Source organism: Pseudophryne corroboree, chromosome 6 (assembly GCF_028390025.1).
Source record: "Pseudophryne corroboree isolate aPseCor3 chromosome 6, aPseCor3.hap2, whole genome shotgun sequence".
NCBI classification, from domain to species: domain Eukaryota; kingdom Metazoa; phylum Chordata; class Amphibia; order Anura; family Myobatrachidae; genus Pseudophryne; species Pseudophryne corroboree.
The window spans coordinates 134,245,420-134,257,455 of record NC_086449.1 but is presented as its reverse complement, the minus strand read 5'-3'; the positions used below and the strand labels follow the sequence as shown (position 1 = coordinate 134,257,455).

Genomic DNA, 12,036 nt, shown 5'->3' with positions numbered 1-12,036 from the left:
TTTAATCACCTACCGGTAAATCCTTTTCTCATAGTCAATAAGGGATCCTATTTTTTCTTCTATAATTTATATTCCTCTCTGCTGAGCAAAATCCTCTTTCTCTGCAAATAACAATCCCACTATTCAAATAGTCATTTTCGCCATAACAGTACAGTACCTGAGTGTCTCTCTTGTGTTGCGCATGAAGTTTCTTAGGGAAGACCACCTTGTACTTCTGTCCTGCAGGTATTCGATTAAATGCTACAAGATACAAGACCATATATTTGATTACAAAATGAAATATTATAGGAACGCTACCATATATGAATAGTTCTGTTGAAGAAACTGAGTACAGTTCTGACAGTGTACCATTCTTACCTACATTCCTGGAATGTCTGGGAGACTTCCATATTCCAGATAGTTCTCCCGGGTCCTGGGAGAGCAGGGTAAAACCCAGATGTTGCCCACTTCCCTAGTAAAATGGGCAGGGCTGTTGGATCCTTTCCTACAGAAAGGATCCGACAGGTAAATATTCAATACCTGTCGGGTTTGGCCCAGTCCCGACAATGGCAATCCGATTTTTTTTAAAGTCGGATTGACATTGTCGGAAACGGGGCTAAAACCTCTCGGGTTTGGCTGCGCTTCCAACAATGGGGGTAATTCTGAGTTGATCGCAGCAGGATCTTTGTTAGCAATTGGGCAAAACCATGGGGGTCATTCCGAGTTGTTCGCTCGGTAAAAATCTTCGCATCGCAGCGATTTTCCGCTTAATGCGCATGCGCAATGTCCGCACTGCGACTGCGCCAAGTAAATTTGCTATCCACTTAGGAATTTTACTCACGGCTTTTTCTTCGTTCTGGCGATCGTAATGTGATTGACAGGAAATGGGTGTTACTGGGCGGAAACAGGCCGTTTTATGGGCGTGTGGGAAAAAACGCTACCGTTTCCGGAAAAGACGCAGGAGTGGCCGGAGAAACGGGGGAGTGTCTGGGCGAACGCTGGGTGTGTTTGTGATGTCAAACCAGGAACGACAAGCACTGAACTGATCGCAGAAGCCGAGTAAGTCTGGAGCTACTCAGAAACTGCTACGAGGTGTGTAATCGCAATATTGCGAATACATCGTTCGCAATTTTAAGATGCTAAGATTCATTCCCAGTAGGCGGCGGCTTAGCATGAGCAAATCTGCTAAAATCCGCTTGCGAGCGAACAACTCGGAATGACGCCCCATGTGCAGTGCAGGGGAGGCAGATATAACGTGCAGAGAGAGTTAGATTTGGGTGGGGTGTGTTCAATCTGCAATCTAAATTGCAGTGTAAAATAAAGCAGCCAGTATTTACCCTGCACAGACACAAAATAACCCACCCAAATCTAACTCTCTCTGCACATGTTATATCTGCCTCCCCTGCAGTGCACATGGGCCCTCATTCCGAGTTGTTCGCTCGGTATTTTTCATCGCATCGCAGTGAAAATCCGCTTAGTACGCATGCGCAATGTTCGCACTGCGACTGTGCCAAGTAACTTTACTATGAAGAAAGTATTTTTACTCACGGCTTTTTCTTCGCTCCGGCGATCGTAATGTGATTGACAGGAAATGGGTGTTAGTGGGCGGAAACACGGCGTTTCAGGGGCGTGTGGCTGAAAACGCTACCGTTTCCGGAAAAAACGCAGGAGTGGCCGGAGAAACGGTGGGAGTGCCTGGGCGAACGCTGGGTGTGTTTGTGACGTCAACCAGGAACGACAAGCACTGAACTGATCGCACAGGCAGAGTAAGTCTGGAGCTACTCTGAAACTGCTAAGTAGTTAGTAATCGCAATATTGCGAATACATCGTTCGCAATTTTAAGAAGCTAAGATTCACTCCCAGTAGGCGGCGGCTTAGCGTGTGTAACTCTGCTAAATTCGCCTTGCGACCGATCAACTCGGAATGAGGGCCCTGGTTTTGCCCAACTGCTAAAAAAAAATCCTGCTGCGATCAACTCAGAATTACCCCCAATATACGCGGATCGGTGGGACAGCTTTCAAACAAGTCGGGAATTCCCTACTTGTCGGAAAAAACGGCCCCCCATTGAATAGGTCGGAACCCCTTCTGACCTAAACCTGTCGGAAACTGCTGTCTTTGCGACAAGATGGCAGTTTCCGACTACAATTGAACATACCCCTATGTGATGGTGTCAATTGGCAATTGCATCATCATGGCAAATCACAGCATTATCCAGCAGGGGTGGGGCAATGATTATGCAAATTGCTTCACTGTACCTACTATACTTGCCTATTGAATCTTCCCTCCGGGATCTCCCAGGAGGAGGTCCTAAATGCAGGCAAGTATATACATTATATATGACTCTAGCAGCGGTGACTTGTTTGACCTTGATATGACAACAATGCAGTTATGGCGATAACATTAGGTGAACCTAGGCCTTTGGGGGTCATTCCGAGTTGATCGCTTGCTAGCAGTTTTTAGCAGCCGTGCAAACGCTATGCCGAACACTGGGGGTAATTCCAAGTTGATCGCAGCAGGACATTTTTTAGCAGTTGGGCAAAACCATGTGCACTGCAGGGGAGGCATATATAACATGTGCAGAAAGAGTTAGATTTGGGTGGGTTATTTTATTTCTGTGCAGGGTAAATACTGGCTGCTTTATTTTTACACTGCAAATTAGATTGCAGATTGAACACACCACACCCAAATCTAACTCTTTCTGCACATGTTAAATCTGCCTCCCCTGCAGTGCACATGGTTTTGCCCAACTGCTAACAAAATTCCTGCTGCGATCAACTTGGAATTACCCCCACTGGGCGGGTTTGTGACGTCAAAACAGGAACTAAACAGTCTGAAGTGATCGCTAGCGTTGAGTAGGTTTTGAGCTACTCTGAAACTGCACAAAAAACTTTGTAGCCGCTCTGCGATACATTCGTTCGCAATTCTGCTAAGCGAAGATACACTCCCAGAGGGCGGCGGCCTAGCGTGTGCAATGCTGCTAAAAGCAGCTAGCGAGCGAACAACTCGGAATGAGGGCCATAGTTCGTTGTGCCATTACGACGCGCGTACGCATTGCTCCGCATACGCATGCGCAGAACTGCCGTTTTTTAGCCTGTTCGCTGCGCTGCAAACAAATTCAGCTAGCGATCAACTTGGAATGACCACCTTAGTCACAATTAGTTGCGGTTAAACAGCATAACCTTATCCTGTTATTCAATTGTAATCTGTCAATAGACTAATTCACAAAGGCTCCAACGTGCAATGGGGAATGTACTTTCATCTGAAATCATGCTGGCTTTTATCTGCAAAGTTATAACTAGTCTGTAATTGTCTTTTTCTATTTCTCCACCTGTTAGAAGCATAATCCATCTTAAATCAATCAATCAATCAATCAATCAATCAATCAACATTTTTATCTAGATTTACTGTAACAGGAACATTGAATTTCTGGCCACAGTATAAGGCAGGGATGGGGAACCTCCAGCTGTTGTTGAACTACACATACCAGCATGCCTTGCTACAGTTTTGCTATTTGGCCATGCTAAAACTGTTGCAGGGCCTCCCGGGATGTGTAGTTCAACAACAGCTGGAAGGCCGAAGGTTCCCCATCCCTGGTATAAGGGGTCAATTCAGTTAGCAGTGAGTTTGTATCATAAATCTCACATACATTGTGTGAAAGCGCGCACCTGAGAAATACGAGATTCAAAAAGAGACTGCACTACTTTTCCACAAATAGCAGCCTGGGAAAAGTGCATGGGAAAGTGAGCAAAACATCCTGGCAAGTGGCAATTGAGATAACAGGACCATATAGTCTGCTAGTGTCCATAAGGAAAGTACTGGAAGTTCTTAAAAGGTGCCAGAAGTATGATTTTTGCACTATTTAGTAATGGTTGGAAAGTAATAGCCAGCAAGTGTTTTTCAGCAAATTGGCTTCTTTCCAGCTTTGTAGGACACAGAAAATGTCTGTATAGTAATTTCTCTGTATTTTTATACGTTAGTAAAAAGTACAGTTGTGTGGTTCAGTTGTCCAGTAGCCCGAATCCACACGAATTTTTCCACCCCATAGTTGCCTATGCAAGAGGTACCAATTTAATTCATAAATCTTCTCCTGCCCAGCATTGTACTTGAAGGGGGTCATTCCGACCCGATCGCTCGCTGCAGTTTGTTGCAGCGCAGCGATCGGGTCGGAACTGCGCATGCGCCGGCGTGGCAGTGCGCCGGTGCATGGCAGCCATCGTTGCTTAGCGATCGCCTCTGAGACAGAGGCGGTCGCTGGGCGGGAGGGGGCTGGACGGTGGAGTTAAACTGCTGTTTAGGGTGAGCGGTCCGGCCAACGCAGGTGTGGCCGGATCATTGGGGGGGGGCGGTCCGCGGCAGCTGCATGACATCACATGCAGCTGCTGCGGGCCGGGGAGCAACGAGTAGCTCCCGGCCAGCACGCTAAAGCTGCGCTGGTTGGGAGCTACTCCGGAAGTGCAAAGACATCACCGCTGTGCGATGCCTTTGTACTTCTTTTTGGGGGGGGGGGGGGGGGACGGCACTGACATGCGGGTCGGACTAGCCCTGTGCTGGGCGTCCCCATTAATGTCAGTGTGAATGATCGTAGCTGTGCTAAATTTAGCACAGCTACGATCAACTCGGAATGACCCCCGAAATCTCCTGGATTCCAGATCCTGCCAGGGGTGCCACTAAGGAGTTTCTTTGCAAGGTCAGTGATTTGCTGTAATCATTAACAAAATATTGAACAAACTGCAAACATGGATCAAAAAGTACCTGGTTGTATTTATTAAAGATAATAATTTTATTCAAACACTGTATATTCATATACAAAGTTAAAACATTTACGTTGACACAATGCTCTGTTTAGTGATAGAGACAAATCACTACTGCGGTCAAGTTGCTTATATATGCAAGTATGTTGCAAAGTCACAGTCTCAAGTTATCCATATACTAGAAACAAAGAGAGTGAGGCTAACCCAAGTGCGCTTGATTGACAGTGTGCAGCCGAATTGGTCTAAACCACAAACAGAAGGTTCCTCTAACCTCCACCACAATACACCAAAAAAATAGAGGATAAACTTATCCAGCGCTGCTGTGTGGGTGTTTTCTAGAGATGAGCGCCTGAAATTTTTCGGGTTTTGTGTTTTGGTTTTGGGTTCGGTTCCGCGGCCGTGTTTTGGGTTCGAACGCGTTTTGGCAAAACCTCACCGAATTTTTTTTGTCGGATTCGGGTGTGTTTTGGATTCGGGTGTTTTTTTCAAAAAACACTAAAAAACTGCTTAAATCATAGAATTTGGGGGTCATTTTGATCCCAAAGTATTATTAACCTCAAAAACCATAATTTACACTCATTTTCAGTCTATTCTGAATACCTCACACCTCACAATATTATTTTTAGTCCTAAAATTTGCACCGAGGTCGCTGTGTGAGTAAGATAAGCGACCCTAGTGGCCGACACAAACACCGGGCCCATCTAGGAGTGGCACTGCAGTGTCACGCAGGATGTCCCTTCCAAAAAACCCTCCCCAAACAGCACATGACGCAAAGAAAAAAAGAGGCGCAATGAGGTAGCTGTGTGAGTAAGATTAGCGACCCTAGTGGCCGACACAAACACCGGGCCCATCTAGGAGTGGCACTGCAGTGTCACGCAGGATGTCCCTTCCAAAAAACCCTCCCCAAACAGCACATGACGCAAAGAAAAAAAGAGGCGCAATGAGGTAGCTGACTGTGTGAGTAAGATTAGCGACCCTAGTGGCCGACACAAACACCGGGCCCATCTAGGAGTGGCACTGCAGTGTCACGCAGGATGTCCCTTCCAAAGAACCCTCCCCAATCAGCACATGATGCAAAGAAAAAGAAAAGAAAAAAGAGGTGCAAGATGGAATTGTCCTTGGGCCCTCCCAGTCCCACCCACCCTTATGTTGTATAAACAAAACAGGACATGCACACTTTAACCAACCCATCATTTCAGTGACAGGGTCTGCCACACGACTGTGACTGATATGACGGGTTGGTTTGGACCCCCCCAAAAAAGAAGCAATTAATCTCTCCTTGCACAAACTGGCTCTACAGAGGCAAGATGTCCACCTCATCTTCACCCTCCGATATATCACCGTGTACATCCCCCTCCTCACAGATTATCAATTCGTCCCCACTGGAATCCACCATCTCAGCTCCCTGTGTACTTTGTGGAGGCAATTGCTGCTGGTCAATGTCTCCGCGGAGGAATTGATTATAATTCATTTTAATGAACATCATCTTCTCCACATTTTCTGGATGTAACCTCGTACGCCGATTGCTGACAAGGTGAGCGGCGGCACTAAACACTCTTTCGGAGTACACACTTGTGGGAGGGCAACTTAGGTAGAATAAAGCCAGTTTGTGCAAGGGCCTCCAAATTGCCTCTTTTTCCTGCCAGTATAAGTACGGACTGTGTGACGTGCCTACTTGGATGCGGTCACTCATATAATCCTCCACCATTCTATCAATGTTGAGAGAATCATATGCAGTGACAGTAGACGACATGTCCGTAATCGTTGTCAGGTCCTTCAGTCCGGACCAGATGTCAGCATCAGCAGTCGCTCCAGACTGCCCTGCATCACCGCCAGCGGGTGGGCTCGGAATTCTGAGCCTTTTCCTCGCACCCCCAGTTGCGGGAGAATGTGAAGGAGGAGATGTTGACAGGTCGCGTTCCGCTTGACTTGACAATTTTGTCACCAGCAGGTCTTTCAACCCCAGCAGACCTGTGTCTGCCGGAAAGAGAGATCCAAGGTAGGCTTTAAATCTAGGATCGAGCACGGTGGCCAAAATGTAGTGCTCTGATTTCAACAGATTGACCACCCGTGAATCCTTGTTAAGCGAATTAAGGGCTGCATCCACAAGTCCCACATGCCTAGCGGAATCGCTCCCTTTTAGCTCCTTCTTCAATGCCTCCAGCTTCTTCTGCAAAAGCCTGATGAGGGGAATGACCTGACTCAGGCTGGCAGTGTCTGAACTGACTTCACGTGTGGCAAGTTCAAAGGGCATCAGAACCTTGCACAACGTTGAAATCATTCTCCACTGCACTTGAGACAGGTGCATTCCACCTACTATATCGTGCTCAATTGTATAGGCTTGAATGGCCTTTTGCTGCTCCTCCAACCTCTGAAGCATATAGAGGGTTGAATTCCACCTCGTTACCACTTCTTGCTTCAGATGATGGCAGGGCAGGTTCAGTAGTTTTTGGTGGTGCTCCAGTCTTCTGTACGTGGTGCCTGTACGCCGAAAGTGTCCCGCAATTTTTCTGGCCACCGACAGCATCTCTTGCACGCCCCTGTCGTTTTTTAAAAAATTCTGCACCACCAAATTCAAGGTATGTGCAAAACATGGGACGTGCTGGAATTTGCCCATATTTAATGCACACACAATATTGCTGGCGTTGTCCGATGCCACAAATCCACAGGAGAGTCCAATTGGGGTAAGCCATTCCGCGATGATCTTCCTCAGTTGCCGTAAGAGGTTTTCAGCTGTGTGCGTATTCTGGAAAGCGGTGATACAAAGCGTAGCCTGCCTAGGAAAAAGTTGGCGTTTGCGAGATGCTGCTACTGGTGCCGCCGCTGCTGTTCTTGCGGCGGGAGTCCATACATCTACCCAGTGGGCTGTCACAGTCATATAGTCCTGACCCTGCCCTGCTCCACTTGTCCACATGTCCGTGGTTAAGTGGACATTGGGTACAGCTGCATTTTTTAGGACACTGGTGACTCTTTTTCTGAGGTCTGTGTACATTTTCGGTATCGCCTGCCTAGAGAAATGGAACCTAGATGGTATTTGGTACCGGGGACACAGTACCTCCAACAAGTCTCTAGTTGGCTCTGCAGTAATGATGGATACCGGAACCACGTTTCTCACCACCCAGGATGCCAAGGCCTCAGTTATCCGCTTTGCAGTAGGATGACTGCTGTGATATTTCATCTTCCTCGCAAAGGACTGTTGAACAGTCAATTGCTTACTGGAAGTAGTACAAGTGGGCTTACGACTTCCCCTCTGGGATGACCATCGACTCCCAGCGGCAACAACAGCAGCGCCAGCAGCAGTAGGCGTTACACGCAAGGATGCATCGGAGGAATCCCAGGCAGGAGAGGACTCGTCAGAATTGCCAGTGACATGGCCTGCAGGACTATTGGCATTCCTGGGGAAGGAGGAAATTGACACTGAGGGAGTTGGTGGGGTGGTTTGCGTGAGCTTGGTTACAAGAGGAAGGGATTTACTGGTCAGTGGACTGCTTCCGCTGTCACCCAAAGTTTTTGAACTTGTCACTGACTTATTATGAATGCGCTGCAGGTGACGTATAAGGGAGGATGTTCCGAGGTGGTTAACGTCCTTACCCCTACTTATTACAGCTTGACAAAGGGAACACACGGCTTGACACCTGTTGTCCGCATTTCTGGTGAAATACCTCCACACCGAAGAGCTGATTTTTTTGGTATTTTCACCTGGCATGTCAACGGCCATATTCCTCCCACGGACAACAGGTGTCTCCCCGGGTGCCTGACTTAAACAAACCACCTCACCATCAGAATCCTCCTGGTCAATTTCCTCCCCAGCGCCAGCAACACCCATATCCTCCTCATCCTGGTGTACTTCAACACTGACATCTTCAATCTGACTATCAGGAACTGGACTGCGGGTGCTCCTTCCAGCACTTGCAGGGGGCGTGCAAATGGTGGAAGGCGCATGCTCTTCACGTCCAGTGTTGGGAAGGTCAGGCATCGCAACCGACACAATTGGACTCTCCTTGTGGATTTGGGATTTCGAAGAATGCACAGTTCTTTGCTGTGCTGCTTTTGCCAGCTTGAGTCTTTTCATTTTTCTAGCGAGAGGCTGAGTGCTTCCATCCTCATGTGAAGCTGAACCACTAGCCATGAACATAGGCCAGGGCCTCAGCCGTTCCTTGCCACTCCGTGTGGTAAATGGCATATTGGCAAGTTTACGCTTCTCCTCCGACAATTTTATTTTAGGTTTTGGAGTCCTTTTTTTACTGATATTTGGTGTTTTGGATTTGACATGCTCTGTACTATGACATTGGGCATCGGCCTTGGCAGACGACGTTGCTGGCATTTCATCGTCTCGGCCATGACTAGTGGCAGCAGCTTCAGCACGAGGTGGAAGTGGATCTTGATCTTTCCCTAATTTTGGAACCTCAACATTTTTGTTCTCCATATTTTAATAGGCACAACTAAAAGGCACCTCAGGTAAACAATGGAGATGGATGGATTGGATACTAGTATACAATTATGGACGGGCTGCCGAGTGCCGACACAGAGGTAGCCACAGCCGTGAACTACCGCACTGTACTGTGTCTGCTGCTAATATATAGACTGGTTGATAAAGAGATAGTATACTCGTAACTAGTATGTATGTATAAAGAAAGAAAAAAAAACCACGGTTAGGTGGTATATACAATTATGGACGGGCTGCCGAGTGCCGACACAGAGGTAGCCACAGCCGTGAACTACCGCACTGTACTGTGTCTGCTGCTAATATATAGACTGGTTGATAAAGAGATAGTATACTCGTAACTAGTATGTATGTATAAAGAAAGAAAAAAAAACCACGGTTAGGTGGTATATACAATTATGGACGGGCTGCCGAGTGCCGACACAGAGGTAGCCACAGCCGTGAACTACCGCACTGTACTGTGTCTGCTGCTAATATATAGACTGGTTGATAAAGAGATAGTATACTCGTAACTAGTATGTATGTATAAAGAAAGAAAAAAAAACCACGGTTAGGTGGTATATACAATTATGGACGGGCTGCCGAGTGCCGACACAGAGGTAGCCACAGCCGTGAACTACCGCACTGTACTGTGTCTGCTGCTAATATATAGACTGGTTGATAAAGAGATAGTATACTCGTAACTAGTATGTATGTATAAAGAAAGAAAAAAAAACCACGGTTAGGTGGTATATACAATTATGGACGGGCTGCCGAGTGCCGACACAGAGGTAGCCACAGCCGTGAACTACCGCACTGTACTGTGTCTGCTGCTAATATATAGACTGGTTGATAAAGAGATAGTATACTCGTAACTAGTATGTATGTATAAAGAAAGAAAAAAAAACCACGGTTAGGTGGTATATACAATTATGGACGGGCTGCCGAGTGCCGACACAGAGGTAGCCACAGCCGTGAACTACCGCACTGTACTGTGTCTGCTGCTAATATATAGACTGGTTGATAAAGAGATAGTATACTCGTAACTAGTATGTATGTATAAAGAAAGAAAAAAAAACCACGGTTAGGTGGTATATACAATTATGGACGGGCTGCCGAGTGCCGACACAGAGGTAGCCACAGCCGTGAACTACCGCACTGTACTGTGTCTGCTGCTAATATATAGACTGGTTGATAAAGAGATAGTATACTCGTAACTAGTATGTATGTATAAAGAAAGAAAAAAAAACCACGGTTAGGTGGTATATACAATTATGGACGGGCTGCCGAGTGCCGACACAGAGGTAGCCACAGCCGTGAACTACCGCACTGTACTGTGTCTGCTGCTAATATATAGACTGGTTGATAAAGAGATAGTATACTCGTAACTAGTATGTATGTATAAAGAAAGAAAAAAAAACCACGGTTAGGTGGTATATACAATTATGGACGGGCTGCCGAGTGCCGACACAGAGGTAGCCACAGCCGTGAACTACCGCACTGTACTGTGTCTGCTGCTAATATATAGACTGGTTGATAAAGAGATAGTATACTCGTAACTAGTATGTATGTATAAAGAAAGAAAAAAAAACCACGGTTAGGTGGTATATACAATTATGGACGGGCTGCCGAGTGCCGACACAGAGGTAGCCACAGCCGTGAACTACCGCACTGTACTGTGTCTGCTGCTAATATATAGACTGGTTGATAAAGAGATAGTATACTCGTAACTAGTATGTATGTATAAAGAAAGAAAAAAAACCACGGTTAGGTGGTATATACAATTATGGACGGGCTGCCGAGTGCCGACACAGAGGTAGCCACAGCCGTGAACTACCGCACTGTACTGTGTCTGCTGCTAATATAGACTGGTTGATAAAGAGATAGTATACTACTAATATTATATATACTGGTGGTCAGGTCACTGGTCACTAGTCACACTGGCAGTGGCACTCCTGCAGCAAAAGTGTGCACTGTTTAATTTTAATATAATATTATGTACTCCTGGCTCCTGCTATAACCTATAACTGGCACTGCAGTAGTGCTCCCCAGTCTCCCCCACAATTATAAGCTGTGTGAGCTGAGCAGTCAGACAGATATATAATATATATAGATGATGCAGCACACTGGCCTGAGCCTGAGCAGTGCACACAGATATGGTATGTGACTGACTGAGTCACTGTGTGTATCGCTTTTTTCAGGCAGAGAACGGATATATTAAATAAACTGCACTGTGTGTCTGGTGGTCACTCACTATATAATATATTATGTACTCCTGGCTCCTGCTATAACCTATAAGCCGCTCATAACTTTATTGTGATTACATAAACCTTTTACTTAAGCTAGCTTATCACTAAATAAAACCACACCACACACTGAAATAAAGACACGGACACAGTAGCTGGAGTTAAAGGTCAGACGATGTTTATTAATCGCTGACCAACTCTTTAAACTAATAATTGAGGCCGAATTAGAATTGAATTGAATATATATTAACTTTAGTTTGGAGGATGGCAAACAGAAAACCGCTGCCAAACACCAGCACCCGTCACCTAGATGACAAACCACCAAACCAAGGAGGGGAGAACACATACCCCGCCTCCTTCCCGCATAACCCGCATTGTGCTGGCCTTACCCCTCTTTCTCTGGCAAACGTTCGGTTCCCGCAGGGGAACGTCTAAATGTCCAACCGCAAGAAAAGGACACACCTGCCGTCCATTTAAAGAGGGAGCCCCACAATGACCACTTATGCCTGTGTGACAGCTGGTTGGCAGCGATTTCCCGCCAATCTGGCTTTCAATAGCCCACAGCAAGAACAAAAAACGTAGACGCATTCTGGGAGGGCGGGCGGGCATAAACTGAAAGGCAAGAGGGAGTCTAGCA

General features: G+C 46.5%; 1 protein-coding gene across 1 annotated transcript in view; it reads right to left on the bottom strand.

The window, feature by feature from the left end:
* Positions 1 to 12,036, bottom strand: part of LOC134936689 (zinc metalloproteinase-disintegrin-like lachestatin-2) — a 199,929-nt gene that overhangs the window by 169,348 nt on the left and 18,545 nt on the right. The window contains exon 2 of the mRNA XM_063931868.1: positions 158 to 240. Coding sequence (XP_063787938.1) covers positions 158 to 240 — 83 coding nt within the window. The remainder of the gene's footprint in view (positions 1 to 157; positions 241 to 12,036) is intronic.